The sequence below is a fragment of the Cottoperca gobio genome, chromosome 15 (assembly GCF_900634415.1).
Source record: "Cottoperca gobio chromosome 15, fCotGob3.1, whole genome shotgun sequence".
In the NCBI taxonomy this organism is placed as follows: Eukaryota; Metazoa; Chordata; class Actinopteri; order Perciformes; family Bovichtidae; genus Cottoperca; species Cottoperca gobio.
Genome location: NC_041369.1, coordinates 16,458,336 through 16,476,464, shown reverse-complemented (window position 1 = coordinate 16,476,464; position 18,129 = coordinate 16,458,336). Strand labels below are relative to the sequence as shown.

Here is an 18,129-nt window from a genome sequence, read left to right as displayed (position 1 = left end):
GAACCTTTGAAGCACCACAGATGTAGGATATGCTGATACAAAGACCAGTAGGAATATGTCACAATGTCAGAGTGCTTAGTTGAAAGAATATGAGTAAAGAGCAGTTTTCATCTTTTATGGATGTTACACTTTTCCACAGGTTTCAAACAGTTATCTCTATGGCAAAGTCTAAACACTACAACTTACAGACGAATCACAGGTTTGTCTTCAGAAGTTTCTACTGTCTTTTTTTTTCTTTGTTCTGATTGTCAGTTTGTCTGCCAGCCAAACTGCACTTTTAAACTGAAGAAGTCCACAGTTGAGGAGCTATTGTGTTTTTACTGAAAACTTTTAATAAAACATCACTTATTCATTTCTGTTTCCATTCCAAATGTTGACATTTTTCAATTTTCTTCCCTGTAAACACATGTAAGCTATGTGGCAGAGTCATAAGTGGTGAGTAAAAATGACTTCTATACATTCTACAAAACAGAAAAAAATACAACCACAAATGGAGTGTTTTTTTTATCTCCAAGGTTGTCCCTCATGCACATTAGTCTCTATTGGATCTTAACAACTATCATATGGGTCACAAACAATTTATTTGACAATACAACCAACAAAGTTTTCTCCAAAATGGTCTGTATAGATAATTTAAAATCAATATAAAAATAAACAATGAAGTTTGACTTCCCCTTTAAAAAAAATGGACAGAGAGTCTTGACGGAGTAACACAAATGTTTTTGAGGATACACGTGAAATATATGCACATTGCATTTCATCAAATACAAAAAGAAAACAAATGAAGGCAACAGTTCTTGGCTGAATTATCTGTGCTGCATCACTATATTAAGGGCATGACGATTAATACATACATAATGAAAAGCAATATACAAAATTTCAGAGATAAATACATTATTTATAGTTGATATGTTACAAAATTTCCCTCAGTGAGCGCAAGTGTGTATTTGAAACAGAAATATGACGATGAACTACTATACTCCTACATTGTCAATGGATTTTAATTTTGTTTTTTAAATGTTTTTTGTTGATCTAAAAGAACATGAAAAAGACAGATGTATAAATATTTAGCACAAGTTTGGCAATATCACAATAGTCTACAATTGTTAACCACATATAAAACACATAAGGGAGTTGGAGCTAGAAGGGGGAGACTGCTCCTCATCAACAAGAAACAGACTTCACAGTAGCCTAGGAATGCATTAATATACAGTGCTAGCAAAAAAGTTGAAAAACATGGCAAAACACACTTGCTTAAAAGGAAGCTCTAGACATGGAAGTACATCATATTCATCAACAGAGCAGTGTTTTGTACACATCAGTGTGCTTGTTGAATCGAAGAGGATTTTTTTTTTTTTTACTTTTGAAGATGATTTCTAGCTACAATAAATTACAAAATTTAAGTTAAAATGCAGGAATGAAACATGATACAACCGTACCCACCCAGCCCCTCCCCTTTTTACTCGTATTTGTTGTACTTTGATGATCAATTTTTCTACATTATATATCTCATATATTTTCCAGTTGAAATGCAAACTGTCTTGGCCCCTGTGTATTTTTCTCACACATAAAAATACAAAAAAGTCACATTATAAAGACACACAACTGTTGTGAATCTATTAAAAGAGAGTTGAAACAGAAAAACAATGTCTTGAAGTTCATTGGCAAATGTACTGTACATCAGTGTTTTTTACTTTACAACCAGGTGGTGAGTCCACAGAGTCCCTTCCGGTATTGAATGTGTGGTTGATTGGACATATCCATGGCCGAAGCACAACCCGACAGGTGTACAAAATAAACCCTTCATCATCCCGTGTCCTCTTCAAGGGTGATCAAATGTGGGGGGGAAATTAAAGCGAAACGAAAAAAAAAAAGTCCCACAGAAGAAAAAAAAATATTGTTCCTCTTGAAATCCTTTTTTTTCTGCAGGTTTTTGCGAAAGTCATTTAAAAGAAAGAAAAATAATAATAATTTCTTTCTTTTCATTTTTTTTTTCTTCATCTTTAAAAACAGAACAAGCGTTTGACTATACATTACACAAGCGTTTCTTTGCTGTGTGCTCCTGTGAAGTGGTAATGTGTAGACTGGTGCTTGAGATGATGAAAGTGCATTTACATTGGAGGGACAACCAGGCCGGACATGGCTGGAAAAAGAAAAAAGAAGGAAAAGAAAAAAGGTTAGTTTATTGGCCAAAAAAACAGGTATGGATATAAATATTAAACATTTATTATAATTGTGTTATTCAGTATGTGTGTGAGTGTGTGTGTGCATGTGTGAGTACAGCCATCTTGACTGCACAAGTGTGTGAATGTACGCCTAAATGTGCCTGTTTGCGTATGTGCCTGTGAGTGTTTGCCGTGTCCGCCAGCCTGCTGCTGCACGTCCTCCTAACGGGGAGAGTTTGAAAACCTCCCTCCTGCTCTGACATTTCAGCCCCCAGCATGCCAGTCTTGCTATGTGTGATATTTCTCCTGGCGTTGGGGTAATGGCAAACAGTGGCCCAGACTCCCAGGAGACGCGGCCGTGGTGACGGCAGAGCAACAACACGGTCACTTCCCACAATGCCACAATGCTACAGTACTAGACGCTCCTCAGACTCCCCTCAGATTCCTTCTATCGCTTCCTTTCCTCCTCTCATCTCTTTATCCTCTGCTCTCCAGCACTGTACAGCGCATTAGTCCTACATTTCCACATTCCCCAAGTCTTCGCTCTGCGTCATTATCTAAGAGAGATTAGGCTAGATCAAAGGTAGCTTCCGTTATTTTACCAAGACCATCTGCTTAGGATATCATTAGCAACTGTACCTCACCCTGAGAGTTTATATATTCACTACTTTCACACGTTTTAACAATTAGGCGACTAGTGAAGTGCTGGGATGATATATTATTATAATGCTCTGAGTATATTTGTAGAGTCATGGTTGAAATGCTTTTAAGTTTGCCAGCGCAGATGATGGCAAGGCATTGCTCATTAATTTCTGCACAACATGTATTAATAAGTATGGAACGTGTAGCAAGATGAACTTTAATTTCCCACTTCATTAAGCCCAATGTTATTAATCTTGGGGCACACACTACGGCTAAGCTTGTTTTCAAAGTAATCATGTTGGTCATGACACATGCACAAAACCTAATAAACATAATTACTAAAACAATTCGGGGAAGGTCTTTTCCTGCGACATCGGAGCGGATCATTTGTATGAAAGGGCAACAAGGATGTATGTTTGCGTTGCGCAGACATGAAACGGCACTGGCAGTCGTGTGTGTGTGTGTGTGTGTGTGTGTGTGTGTGTGTGTGTGTGAGTGTGAGTGTGTGTGTGTGTGAGTGTGAACTGAAAGGTGTAAATTGGCCTGTCAAAATGCATATATTTGTAATGATTAATCCCTCACCAAACCGGACAGAGGCCTGAGCAGCGGTATCTGACCAGTAGTCCGTAGGGAAGGGATGAGGGGGTGAGGGGGGCTCACCTTGCAGTCCGTTGCCGTTGGCGCTGGTGCAGGAGGGGGGTGGGGAGGCCTGGGGTCGGACCACAGGGGCGAAGGCGCTCTTTTGTTTAACTGCAGAGACGATAGGGAGGGAAAAGGAAGGAAGGAGGGGTGAGAGTGAGAACGTGCTGTGAGTAGTGCTGGAGAGGGAGAGGGCAGTTAAGGTAAGGCTAGGATAGTATTACTGCCAGGGGGGATACACGATCAGTACTCACAGGCCACCTACCATCAACATCTCGTCCGGTTGAACAAATACAAGTGGCACATGGTGAAATAAAATAAAAAAAGAATATTCCTGCTACTCTGAGCTACATGTGTGTTCACCGAAGTACTAAAACTAAACAAGCCCCTGTGAATGAATAGTAATATATTATCACCATCAATAATGTTATAACCCTGTCACGAGTGATTCATAGAAGTGAAAACGAATGTGGGAGCTGGAATTAAATCAGCAGCAGCTTAGTGCTACTACAGCGTGCGATAGTGGCAAGCTACTCACTTCCATATGGGGAGTTGGCAGAGGATCCGTTGAGGAACCCGGGGGAGCTTGGCACTCCCAGGTTCATACCGGCATTGCCGTAGCCATTCATGCTGTTGCTGACGGAGTTGTAGCTCGACTGCTGCGGGGTGCTGCTGGAGATGTAGCCCCGGGGGGACACGCTGCTGGTGTTCCGGCTGTAGCCAACTGAAAAACATGTGGGGGAGATAGAAAGAGAAATTCATTCATTTCTTTCCTTGGGTACAGTGCTTATCAGAACGTGTTTCACTGATTACGATGCATGATAACGGGGATTAACAGGTGCAAACACAACATTTGTTATAATCGGCACATACTGCAGAAGCCAGTTTAATAAGAGAAGAACTTAATTGGACCATTTAACTGCCTTGTACTACAGGTGAGGATGGGGGTAGTGAACCCGGTGTTCAAAAACATCATTTCGATCCATTTTCTCATTTTAATGAGTGAGAAAAAAGAGCGGAATTTAACTATTTCTCATTTTTGCTGAAACCCCCTGGAATCCCCTCAAGGACCCTACGTTTGAGAACCACTGAGTTATGGAGCAATACCCTAAACACCACATACCTTGGTCATTCCCTTGTGACTCAGACACATTCACTGCTAGCTGGCTGCTGAAGGAGTTGACTCCCATCATGCCGTGGGAGGCTGTGTTAGCGAGAGAGGGGATCTGGTTGTGGTTGCGGGGAACGCTGTACAGGGCCTCGGCGATGTCAGCTGCCCTCTTCAGAATGATCTCCTGAAAAGCGCAGAGAAGGCAGAGGTTTCGTTATTTATGGTGTTTTTATAGCTGTGCTGTTGCTTTGATGCACGGTTCATGGCTATATGGTTAACTCACAGCGCATGTAGCCTACATTGTTTCCAGATATAGTGATGAGAATACCCTTTGGTTATACTATCAGTGCATTGTCAATGGTTCCTTATGTAGCAGAGGGTGTAAGCATGGCGTGTACACCGACCTGATTGTTGTGGGGCATTCCATACAGGGCTTCGACGAGATCAGCCGCCCTCTTCAGTAGCACCTCCTGATGAGGAAAACAGCAAGAGTAAATGTTAAGACCCAAACAGATTATGTTTGAAACCCCAGTGGTCCATACAGTAACAAACAATATCAAAAACAACATTACGCAGCTGGGTCGGGGAGAGCTTTAGAAATGTTTACATATTCAACCGCCTAAATAAAAGCCACCCTGATTTAAGAGGCACCGGCGCTGTTTTTATACAGCACTACCACTTTGCTCCTTCCAACCATGCAGAGCAGTGAATAATGTTCCCTATCTTAATTAAACTGGCATAGTCCTTTAAAAACAACACCTCACCCCTGTTTCTGGGCCTCACGTTTGCTCTGGAGTTCAGCGCTGAGTCCCCTCTCTTCAGAACAATAAAGTGAATTAGCTCTGGGTTAATCTAGTTCTGTTGTAATGACATTAAGGAATTTTTCAATTAACCTCTTTGACTGGCTGTTGCAAAGGACTTCACAAATGACTTCCCATCCAGCAAGAGCTGGGTGCTTGTGCCTTGGGGACACGGATGCTCAGGATGTGGTCTTATCCATGTCTGCATGCTTGCCCCCGCTTGACAATGCGGATTAGCTGTGTTGCTTTGGCTCTTAACACTGAAAATGAGTTGGCCCCAGATCCTGTTCCCCCCACTCCGTTTCGGGCTTCCAGCTAGGTGGGGTTTGGCCCGTTCGGGTGTCTTTATCTGCTCTTTGAATTCAGCACTTACAATTAAATCCCTCTCAAGCAACCAGGCTGCTCTCTTTGTTTTCTATAATACAGACGGCAATATGCTCTATGAAAACCCTCTTCTCTTTTTTCGAGTGCATCTAATCTGACAAAGGCAAATTGCAGACATGACTGTTGCGTGTGTTTTTAAAATGCTTGCTTGTTGTCACCTGCTGTAGAGCAGAGATTTGTCGACTGTGCTGTTAGAACCCTGGTTAAAAGCAATGCAAATCTGTCACCAGAAACATCTCAGATGGCGCTTGTTTTCTTCCCACATTCGCTGTGTTTTCTTTTGCGGGCCTTGGTAATTTGTCTGAAGTGTTCCATCACTTGGCAATAGCGGTGTGGGATTAAGACGGCAGCTGCCGTAAATGAATGTAAACACAGCCTTCGCGCCTTCAAACAGCGGCCTCCAAGACTTGGCCTGCATTTCCAAGGCACAGCGTATGTAGTGTTTACGGAGTGTGTGTATGGGCCCTTTCATCCTGAGGAGCATATCTACCACAGTCCTTGATTTATCAAGATGAATCACTGTAGAAGCCACTTCCAGCGTATGCCATGCTCTCTTATAGAAACATATCGCTTAATCCACCCCAAGTTACCGGATGGGTGGCTCTTAGAATGGGCATTTACCTCTGAAATTGGTGTGTATGCTCAACGTTGCATGCATCTAGTTTGCATACAAATAAAGAATTATGGTTGTCATGAGGCAGGTAGACTAAATGAGAGGACCAGCTGTCTTGATGTGTTCTCATCAGGCAGAACAGATTTCTCTCTCTCTTGCTGAGTGAGATAAAGTGGTTTTCTTTCTTTTTGTCTGCAGTTAATAATTACCAATAATCTATTCTATCATATTTCAAGATCTCCTACATGGCTCTCAATTTTAAACAACAATTAAAGCAATTAAGACTGTCGCGTTCGCAAGCCATGTTTCATTCTCTGTAAAACGTCCTCTCCCTCCTTGTCCATATGGTGCTTTGCAGCAGTGACATAAGGACAGCTTGGAAAAAGGAGGAGAGAAAACGATATTGCCTCTCATCCTTAATCTGTCGTTTACCGCGTGGTGTCTTAACTAACCAAGCTGACTCGCAAGGCTATGCTTAAGTGCAACCTAGTCATATCCGAGGATGATGAGAAGTGCTGCACCCAATCAAGGAAGAAGTTTGTTTTCTTCTGACGAGACGCTTTCATGCATATCAGCTCACGCTGTGAATACGATTAACACAGAATAGTGTTCTGAGGGCATTTCCATGTAAATCTCAATACTACTCCAGCATAAGTGTAATTGGCTTTCTTGTCATGGAGACATATCAGAACACACCATGTTAAATTGAAACAATTAAAGGCCTCAAATGATTTCTGTTGTTCTGTGACAAATGCGTGACAGATTTCTGCTATTGTTTGCCATGCTTTGCATAAAGGTCTCGTGTTCAACAACTGTTTAAATGGGGCTGCTCAGATGACAGATCACCTCAGATTTAGAGGCCGTTTTTTTTTTTTCTTCTTTTTCTTTTTTGTTATTGCCGAGAAAAAAAATGAAAGGAAGCCATAACAAATGATGTGTTATAAAGAATATCTAACAATAAGGAGAAGTGGTCTAAAACGGCCCGAATGTGATTCTTCAAGCACTAGATTAACATGGATGTTGTATTTATATTATCACAGTTAATAAAAGAGGGCCTAGGTTATGTAGCTTGGAGTGCTAATGCCATTATAAAACTGTAAGGCAATTACTCTGTTAGCTCTAGCCTGAGGTAATGAATGCATTTAGAAGCATAGGGCCATTAGATGAAGGTACTTCAAAGAGCACAGGAAGAGAGATTCATTTAAATACATGGGTAATTGCTTGACATGAACACATTTGTAATATTTTCTCCTTGTGGATTACACAAAGAATTGGAAAAGAATGGGCTTATGCTCATTTTGGGAGGAAAGAAAGGAATCCAAAGCAATCAGCTTAATAATAAAACAATATTGAGTTTCCACTTTTAATTTCATAATGAATCTAATTTGTTACAGAAGAGAGAAATTGAGTGTGATATAATGTGATATCCAGTCTATTTGTCCATTACTGCCAGAGGGCACAAAATGGTATTATAAATTGTCTTTTTTATATTATGAATAGAAAATTGTTTTATAACAAGATCTTAAAAAGGAGGGTGAATTCCAAAGTCTCTCTTCACTTAACGCGATGCCCGCAAACCAATCTCCTTTCTCATCACTTGACTGCTCACACTTATTACTTTCATATTCACCCTGGACTTTGCATTGAATTTTTATATCTCCACTCCTCCCACAGGGTCAGACTGTCATCTACGATGTTGTCTTAGAATTACGAGGTAAACTTCAATCAGAGGCAGCTTCCCCCCCTTTTTTTCTCTGTGTAGCAACAATATTAGCGTGCATCCCTTGCTATCCATGAGCACTCCCATATTGGCTTTCTGTCTCCTTACAATTACCACGTGTCTTACTGGTCCCAGGGAGAAGGCTGGTGGAAATCAATATAGCGCAGTAATATTATCAACTGGAGGGTGAAGTCATGGGAGGGGGGGGGGGGGGGGGGGGGTAGAGGCGGTGAGTGGACTTGGTGTCGATTTGCCTTTCTGCTAATGCACACCGCGCGTCCTCCAGCTTTATCTTCTTTTTATAGAGTCTCCCTACCTCACCTGCACCCTGTAATGGCTGTTCTCTATATGCTCTTTCTGTTCTCATTCCAAATGTACATGCCAGCGTCAGCCCGCCGCGGGCTGTTTTATTGGGAATGTGCTTTTGACCCCGTGAGCTGACCCTCAGATGGCAAGCTTAACAATGACGAATCACTTGGTGGGATCATTTACATGCCCCCTGAACCCCATATTTGGGTCCATTAGAGAGCAAATCAAATATTTATGTTGTTTATTGGAAGTGCAGGGTTTCATCTCACTCTGTGATTGTTTCATGCAAAGGCTGGGAGACCGTGCTATATTAAGTATATGCACACCCAGGAAACTAATCTTGGGTTCAGTGTCAAAATCTATCTCGCAGCCAATAACGCTTTGTATTCATGGAAAAGAAGTAAGGTTTCTCTGTAATAAAGCTGTGTTTAACATTGTTGCTGCCTTTGTTCTGACGATTGCACAAAGACACATGAGAGAGTGTAGCTAGATGCACCGGTGATGCCTGCGGAGATACTGAAAACCATGTGGATATTAAAGGTAAGTGTACTTTACCTTTTGGTCTACGTTTACAGTTGAAATTAGAGTAACATTTCATGTCTAGGTGTTGTTTCCGGCCTCCACGGGGACTGAGTCTAATTGAAACACTTCATATACTGAACCAGGGAGTAGCTGTGATGTTCCATTTCTCCACATTGCTTCGGTCAAACGTCTATAGCTACCACACAGTCTGTTCTTTATTAAATTGTCCGTTGGACGTTAATGATATTGCTGTGTTGCATGCTGGGATTTAATAGATAAGGTCTTTAAAGGTTTTACAGTATTATTAAAACTCTGAGGTGGCCACCACATCACCACATGCCAAGGGCTTTTGAATGTAGTAATCAGTTATATTATTACACTTGACACATCTGGAACGTCAGTCACCGAAATGGTTACTGGCAGGGTGGCAATTAGTGCAAACACACAGATAGATTTTATCAATAGGAAATGGAGAGAGTAAGAGAATCAAAGGGAATGAAAAGAGTAAAAGAATCAAAGAGTTTCTGCAGAGGAGGCAAATAACAAAAAAACATGTGCACCTTAGTTTTCATGATTAGGTCTTTCAACATGGCATCCTATTTATGTGCCACACCGGTGCGTCTAAAACTGATGTGGCTTTCAACTCCATCACCCAGGTTCAAAAGAAAACAATAAGAAAGCCAAAGCATAATAACATGCAGTCTTTGTCTATTAGCTGCAGTAAGACGAGGGGGTTTACGGCACAGGGTTCTGTAAACAAAAGATTAAACCAAATCGAGCTGCAGAAAATGAAAGGAAAACATGAGTGGGGTAATGAGGGTGCAGACGTCGTTTCTGACCAGATTACCATCTCCACAGACTACTGGAGAGGAAAACGCCTGATTGAGCTATTTTGCCACACAGAGAGTTTACGCTTCTCTCCACACACAAAACCAATACCATTACCACGCTGGTTAGTGGGTAAGCCACATATGTGGAGCGAAGCTGTTACGGTTTGGGGTCACAGTGCTATGGCTTGATCGTAAAGTTGTTTTGTTTATTTGTCACATTCAGAGTGTTAAGGCATTATAACCCAGACAGCTCTATGTCTTTGCTGCACTGTGTTTGTCTGTGCTGCAGGGACGCTGTACTCACCTTTGGTAACCTCTCAGGATCGCCGGGGTGTCTGGGGATCACCTTCTGCAGCCTCTGGAAACCATAGTCGATGGTTGGCTCATTCAGGGCTGGAAGGAGAGATGAACACATTTGAACCATTTCAGGGGCTAATTTTGCCAGAGACAGGAAGAAACTAATTGAGAAATCTGTTGGAGTTTACAGAACAAAAAGTCATTTCAGAATGCCTAATTTCAAAGAGACCTCAGGGGTGAGAGAATGTTTTATGAAACATCCAGGGGGGGGGGGGGGGGGGGGCAAGTGATGGAAACTGACACGGGTTCCTCTGACACTCGTGTCATCGAGTGTTATTCCATTAACAGCCGTGATGACCTACATCAGTCTGAGAATCCTTCAGAGGGACCCTCCCTCTTTTTATCTGCTTGAGAATATTGACTACAGCAAACTACATAGCGGGGGTCTTTTAATCTAACCGAGCTTTAATAATCTGTGAAAGGCTGTCCACACATTGATCTAGTGTAAGTTGCTGTCATTTCACCCTTCTGCACCAACTGTACTGCAACACTGGGCCCGTGAAATACGGCAGCAGATCCCATGGAGCCATTAATCTCTCCCACCCCTCAAATAGTAATCTGGGGCATGAGGCATATTGGGCGATGAATCAGAGGCACAAAGTAAATGAATCATAACCCAGACTTTGGTGAGAGCAGGGCGTTTTATGTCTGACAGTCCTAATGGGTAATTGAAGGCTTCCTTACAGCTCCGCCTGATTCTAAACAATCATGTGCACACTCATAGGCAGGACAAGGCGAGGGAGGGAGGGCAGAGGAGAGAAGGAGGGGAGGAAAGGAGGAGAGCAGCATAAAGGGGGAAGGAACGACTTAATAGAGAACATCACTTCTCAATGTAGATATCATTTTCAGGAGAGTAACTCCGCCGCGCAAGGCGCTTCATAAATCAATGGCTTTCTATGGAGACTAATAAGAGCTGCCTGCCTCTATTCATTGTTCAGCCTGTAATTTGGCCCATCACTCATTACTCAGCATGTAATTTCAGCATTAACACCGCACAGCTCGCTGAACCTGCTGAACACCAGAGAATGTGAAAGCAAGCGAACGCCCCCCCCCCCCCCCACACACACACACACACGCGCACACGCACACACACTCTCAGGCAGGGCCACTGAAGCACGAGCCGGGGAGTCACGGCAAGAAAAGGAACATTCATGTGTCTCACTTTTTTCTTTTGTTCCCTCTCATCTAAATACACACGCAAGCATGCTCACACACACTTACTGTACCTGCTCACGCATACATACAGCAGTCATGTACGAACACACATAGGTACAATCAAACACATGCATCACTTCTGCCAGAACCTGAATGCAGTAATTGCCAACTCGACCGCGATCAAATGGAGCAATTATGTGTTCAAGCATGGACAATGCGAGGTGCTAATCGATAGCAAGGATCTAGCTTGCAGATACAGTGGTATTCAGCCCTACTGGCCAGGCACACCTGAATAAACCCCACGCCACGACAACATACACTGCTGGAAATCTGATTTGACATGTCATCATGCGTCCCGGAACAACAAAGGTCCGCTTTGGAATGTGGTGGAACGCCATCTTCTCCTTAATAAAGGATTGATCTGCCGTATTGATTGTACATGACAAGGCTGTAGCAAGGAATTTGCCCCTTTTCTTTTGTTATTTCCACCCCCTTTCTTATCTATGCACTCTGGCAGTCCCGTACATGTGTACACACACAGGAGCATGCATAAGTGTATGTGTGTGTGTGTGTGTGTGTAAGTGCACGTGCCCGGCTGAGAGAGTGTATGTGCACGGCAGCCCTGCCAGACCCCGCTGCTCAGTGTGATGTAAATTGTGTATGTGTAAAAAGCACTCCATAATCAGGCCATCCATCATCAGAGGCTGTCAGTGGGCTCTCTCAGGGTGATACATCACGCTCTCCTGTCCTCTGCCTCAGCTGGGGCCTACACAACCCGCCAGGCATGCTGGGAACACAGCCGGAGAGACGTACAGTACAGGACGAGCCCTAGGTTGGGAGAGGTGTTCTGTTTGATGTGCCTTTCCAATGATAATGATGCCCCCACTGTAAATGCGGACTAAGAATTATGAGGAATGCGATTTGGAGGGTAGAGTTTCCTGTGCTATCCTGTGTGTATCAGCGCTTTCTACAGTTTCCACACACTATTAAATGCCTACATATGGTGGAATTTCCGTGTTGTCAAAATTTACATTTAAAACATGGCTCAATGTTCGCCGTCCGAGCGTCAGGCATGATCGCCACATGTCGACGTGTCGCCATCTCATCTATCATGGAGATGATCTTTGTAACAACCCCGGCGTAATGAAATTGGTGACACAGACCGCCATCTGCTATTGATTTCATGCAAATGCTTTTGACAGCTGATGGAGACTTGCATTAGCGCTAAACGGTGCTGTCAGTTGATGAGTTGACAGTTTTGTAGTCATAGCATGTACACTGGTGCAGACAGACACAGACAATGTCAATAATCCTGTAAGAGCTGCTGATGATATATACTGAGCACTTATATTCAATCCGGACAATAAATGTGTTATGTGTGTATTCATCGCATCGCTCGGCACACTTCTTCTTCCAGGCAAAGATTTTCTTTCATCTGCTGAGCTTTTACAAGAGTCATCGGGACCGCTCTTCTTACTTTTTCTTACACCACACACATTGACAGTAGCCACCCCTCCGCCCCTTTTACTCCCACCTCTTCACCCTATGTCTTTTTTAATCCTTGGCACATCATTATGTTCCGACTTCACACTCTGTCGTAAACTTTACTCTCTTCTAAAGATATAACAGGCAAATCTAGTTGCTCTGTGATTCCCTTGCGTGCCAGAATTAGTTTGGCCCTCCTCGTCCCTCCAGCACAATATGGTGAAAGAAGGGTGGGGTGAGGGTGTGGAAGGAGTGGAAGCGTGTGTGTGTGTGTGTGTGTGTGTGTGTGTGTGTGTCCCTTTTACCCCTCCTGTAAGGGGTCTCAGTCGCTGCGAGGAAACATGAAACCCTCCACACACATCCCATAAATCCTGCACTGGGTGGGGAGTCTAGCCGAAGGGGAGGAGGGACCGAGGAAGCTGGGGGGGAGGTATGATAGGGGTTGGTTGGGAAGGCGGGGTGAGGGTGGGGGCGCTGGCACGTTCCAGTCACGCCTGCTTCCCGGCTCGCGGCCAATCAATACCACTTTCCTGTTTTAGAGGTGGGTAATTATGAGGTGGAGAGATTGTGTGACCTCTCACCCCTGCTGCATTACTCGCCTGATATTAAGATAAATTGCCTGATTTTGGGTAAACATATGCTGCAATTCAAACTGTCAGCACTGGTTTGCTCAGGGATAATTTGTATTGATCTCCTGGCTTCTTCCCCATTTTGCTTACTGACCTCATGGATAATTAGAGAAAAAAGAGACACGGGGAGGTAAGGCAGGGCTTGCATTTGAATACTTTGCTGGAGCGATGAAGAGCACATGGGAAGGGGGGGCCAAGGGAACATTATGGACTAATAGAATTTTCATTTTCTCTCATTTTCTGTTCAAATTTAGACAGGTTGCATGCTTTGTTCAATTACAACACTTATATCTTGTTCCCTGCTTGCGGTACATACACAGGGATATAATTGTTCATAGATTTGTTTCCATGCTTTTAGCTCAGAGATGATTAGAATGTATCACAAGTAATGACACAACAAAGTGACAGCAAATATGTTTCGAATTTAACGGCTGGTAACTAAAAGAGTTATTGGAAGGAGCATGTTAACTGATTTCTTGACAAAAAAAACCTTCCACATGGAGGTTTAGAAGAATTTCCTTTATGAATGTTTCAGTAATTTTCGCACTCTAGAGAGTAAATGATCATGTTTCCGAATATGAAGAAAAGGAATGCATGACTCGGTGTGCAGCTGTGACCATATCCATTCCAATTTTCAACAGAACGCATGCGCACTAGCGTTGGTGGCAGGTTTTCAGTGGAATTCCTCTGCCTGGAATGTGCACTTCCCAATCTTATTTTGATCTGACGCCTTAATCTCTCCGTCCTTTCACGCTACTAAAACACATTTTCTCTGAGAGCTCCTTTAGCCGCCCCAGCTAGTCACTTCACTTAAAATGTAGAGTGGATGGCGTGTACATGGCATCTGAGTGTGGTCTGCTGCTCCTTCTCCATGTTCTCTAGAAATAGGACATGAGTAACCGCTCTACAGGAACACTGTAACATGGCCGACGTTGGCAGCCAGAAGTGCTTACATGGCAATACTGCTGTGTGCCCTCGGTCTATATGGAAGTGGATTGAACACATGTATTGACTTACAGTATCTGGGTATAAACATGGGGAAATGTTTGAGCAAAGCAGTAAATTTAAGGGAAATTGTTCCTTGTTAAGTCTATGAGCCTGAATGGAAGCTTGCACAGAGTACTAGCATTCCTGCCAGCCATTACAGCTTATTACGATAACTCTATCTTTCCAGGAGATAAAAACCTAGCCTTGTTGCCATTTGCCAGCTATTACTTTCGCTAATTATACTTAACTGCTTCGAGCTTATCTCCACTCCTCCTACACCATTGAGCAGTTATTTTTTTCTTTCCCCTTAACACAAATTAGAGGTGGAGTGGGAGTTGGAAAGGGGGAGACAGATAAACAGCGCAGGCAGAAGTTCATTCAAGTGTTATTGCATTTGTGACTTGTCAAACAGTCTAACTGAAGCCTTCTAGGCACCTGCGGATGCAGATCGGAACAGCATCAACACACATAATGACCACGTCTCCGCTTATGTTCACCACTCTTCTGGTCTACTGGAGACATTTAAAGAGTGACAAATCTTCTCAGTGTTACTGTAAGGAGTTCAAATGCAATTCTGTGCATACAAAGAATGCAGAAGTCATGCTACTGCTTCACAGTAGACATGTTCGAGAAATTGAGAGAATAGAAGACACGCATGCAGATGTAGAGACCATCTTTTAAAAGAATAAAAAACCAAACCAAGCCAAATTGGAATTGTCACAGCAAACCCACGCAAAGCAAACCTCATCTGTTTTACCACTGACCATATCATCTCCATCCACTGCAGCCAGTTACCACTGAGTGATTCCATCTCCAGCAGTCTCAAGATGAACAGGAAATTAAAATTTCAAAGATCTGCAGTTAGGATAAATCAATGGAGACAGATCAATGTTCATTGAAATTTCATGAACTTTGAGCCGATACAGATGAAAAAAAACTAGACAGTTACAGTCTCCAGCAGATATTGCTCCTGCAACAGATAAAATGTAATTAACACGGTTAAAAGGGAGCAATGTTACAGATTGCACATCCATAATTCCAGACTCCCTTCATATCGGTTGTATTATTAGAAAGGGCCAAAGACACCTGTTCAATCCTCTTAGATGACATCTAAAGTATGTGTGCCACTTCTCTAAGGACGTCGGAGGACTTTCACACATTACCGGCCAACAGAAATCAAATGGGTTCCCTTCACAGCTGATTGCAAGCGCAAATTAATATTGTAAAATGAAGATCAATACATGGACGGGGCACAGATCGATGACGGCTAAATTACGGCCGCGTTTTCCCCCTCATTCAAGATGAGTTGTGTTTTCCTCTCAAAGTCAATACCATGCTGCCTCCCTCATTCATTTCTCAATAAACTTGCCGATGAATTTCAATCAAAATGCGGCACCGGTGGAGGAGGGGGGCGGGGGCGGCGGTGGAGTTCTTTTAAAGCCCGTTGGGTGTGGATCATACTGAAAATGGGGCCAGAAGAGGAGGTAGAGAAAGGAGGAGGGGAAAGATCCTCGTCTATCAAGAGCCATCCCCCCCCCCCCCCCCCCCCCTCCCTGCTTCCTCTGTCTGTCTTTTCTATGGCAGAGGACTGATGCTGTGACTTACTGAGGACAATCCATTTTAAGAGCCATTACATACAAACACACCTCTAACGATAGTGTGGGACAAAAAGTGGGTCCAATTAAAATGAAATCAATGAATTCCATCCTTACTTGGAACAAGAAGAAAAAAAACACACACACAGCCATACTTTCATTTTTCTCTTGAAAGATACCCACAATACATTTCACAGAGAGGTGTAATGGGGGGAAATACATGCTCAACTGCAAGTACTTATTTCAATCAATTTCCTAGAGCTGGATTTCACAGGTCACTTGCTGATAACACGCTGTGGAATAATGCCACAGTGTGCTTCTCAAAGCCTACCTGACAAGCTGCCTGACAGTGGGGGAGAGCAAGCACGTGTCACGTCAGCCCTCTAATTGGACACAAGGACCTTCCTCCGCGGAACCTTGTCGCGCTCCACACAAACTCACAAGGCCTTCAAACCGGGCCCATCTAACTTGGCAACGAGTGTCTGCTCCATTCCTGTGGAGCTGGTGCTAAATACCACAGTTGTAATGAGACAGGCAGGTATGGGGACATGGCTAGTGGATAACATGCATTGACACATGCTAAAACTGTTGTGCCAACTGGTTACAACCCACTTGACTGTGGCGATGACATTTAGAAATTCCTATTTCATCCTTCCTTGCAAAAGTTCATACTGCAGGGTGAATTTAAGAGACGGAATCTGCGGATGAATTCAAAATAGACTCAAATCGATTTAGGATTTTTAAAATACACAACGCTCGTACGAAGCATTTAGTGTGTGTTTGCAAGTCCTCCTCTAAAGCTGTTTACATACCTCTCTGAATGCCCTTTGATTATAGCATATCTTTGCTGTAGGCCACACCCCATCACTGACCAACCGCCAGAGTACCAAACCCAACCCTGCAGGACAGGAAATGAAAAGGAAGCTGTCCATCTGATCAGCTTCTGAGTCTGGGACTTCAAAGTGACGGCAGGGTGGAGAGGAGACGTAAGGATAGGCCCGATTCACAGGCCGAGCAGCACAGGGCCCTATCTGATGTGCTGCGATAAAGAAGTCCTTGTTTGTTTATTTAATTTTTTTTGGGTCCAAGACTTCATAACATTTTTGTAAGAGTGGAACAGGAAGTGAGTTTAATTTTGGATTCCAGAACTGGATATTACTATGTATATGTCGGATCTGCTGCACTTAGGTTGTTGGTTGAGTTTAGGTGGACGCACGCGCATGTGAAGACATAGAAGTGATGATACTTTTCAAACATTCATAAAGTAAGAAATCGGAGACAAAACTTAACTAAAAAGAGATCCTACTTCTGCCCTATGAACATCTTCCTTTTCTATCCTTTACAGAGCTGACATTTCTTGATCTCCACCAGTATTGAGTGAAACACACATGACCCCTTTGTCCTTATGTTGATGAATGACTGCCTCATACCCATTTTGTCAGATTTTGGTGCAGTGGAGTCGATAGCGTCACCTTGACGAGGAAAGTTTGTGATCCATCAGCCCTCAAGGCTGTCTGGCCTCAACTACAGCCTGGCAAAGGCAGCTCACTGTATGGGGCATCTACTCCATCCAAAATCCTTCACCCAGTGTGCTGCGATCTTGTGAGGTCGAACGAATGGCTCTTATTACTGCCGCTTTACAGTGAGGAAAAAAAAAAAGAAAGAAAAAAACACTTGACTTGTACTAATAGCTGAGAAGCCATGCTGGTCACCAAAGGTCTGAAGACGAAGCACCCTGTCAGTGCCCAGCTTGGGAAATTAGCAAATAATGTTCCCTTCCCCCTGACAAATGTGTGACAGCTCGCCTTCGCCAATCATTCTCTCCTAACGTTATGATGCATGTCCTGGATCCCCACTGGAGGATACAGGCGAAGTTTACTGACCCTCAATTTACCCATGACAAATGGGGTCCCGGTAAATGTGCGTTTTCTGGGGCGCGGAAGGGGTTCATTTTAAGCAATCCTGGTTATGTGGATGTCACTGATTAGGATAAATAGTGGCTGAGTGTGTTAGGACTGCTTGCAGAACCATATTACCAAGGGCCTGCATCATCGCCCCTGGAGGGGAGCTCTCGTGGAAACTTGGCCAAGATAGAAAACCAAAAGCTCTGATGCAATTAGTAGGGTAAATTGGATGAATTGTACGCTCAAAGTTTTTATTTATGATTTACCCTTTCATAAAGCACC

At 43.3% G+C, this 18,129-nt stretch overlaps 1 protein-coding gene across 4 annotated transcripts in view; it reads right to left on the bottom strand.

The window, feature by feature from the left end:
- Positions 1-225: 225 nt before the first annotated feature.
- LOC115019850 (transcription factor COE3) overlaps positions 226-18,129 on the bottom strand; it is a 67,592-nt gene continuing 49,688 nt past the window's right edge. For 2 of the 4 annotated variants that reach the window (XM_029449507.1, XM_029449506.1), the window contains exons 11-16: positions 10,040-10,128; positions 4,962-5,027; positions 4,570-4,741; positions 3,985-4,170; positions 3,390-3,557; positions 226-2,143 (exon numbers count right to left, since the gene is read on the bottom strand). In XM_029449507.1, the coding sequence (XP_029305367.1) occupies positions 2,112-2,143; positions 3,390-3,557; positions 3,985-4,170; positions 4,570-4,741; positions 4,962-5,027; positions 10,040-10,128 (713 nt within the window). In that variant the 3' untranslated portion in view covers positions 226-2,111. The remainder of the gene's footprint in view (positions 2,144-3,389; positions 3,558-3,984; positions 4,171-4,569; positions 4,742-4,961; positions 5,028-10,039; positions 10,129-18,129) is intronic. The other 2 variants (XM_029449509.1, XM_029449508.1) reach the window with 1 other exon arrangement.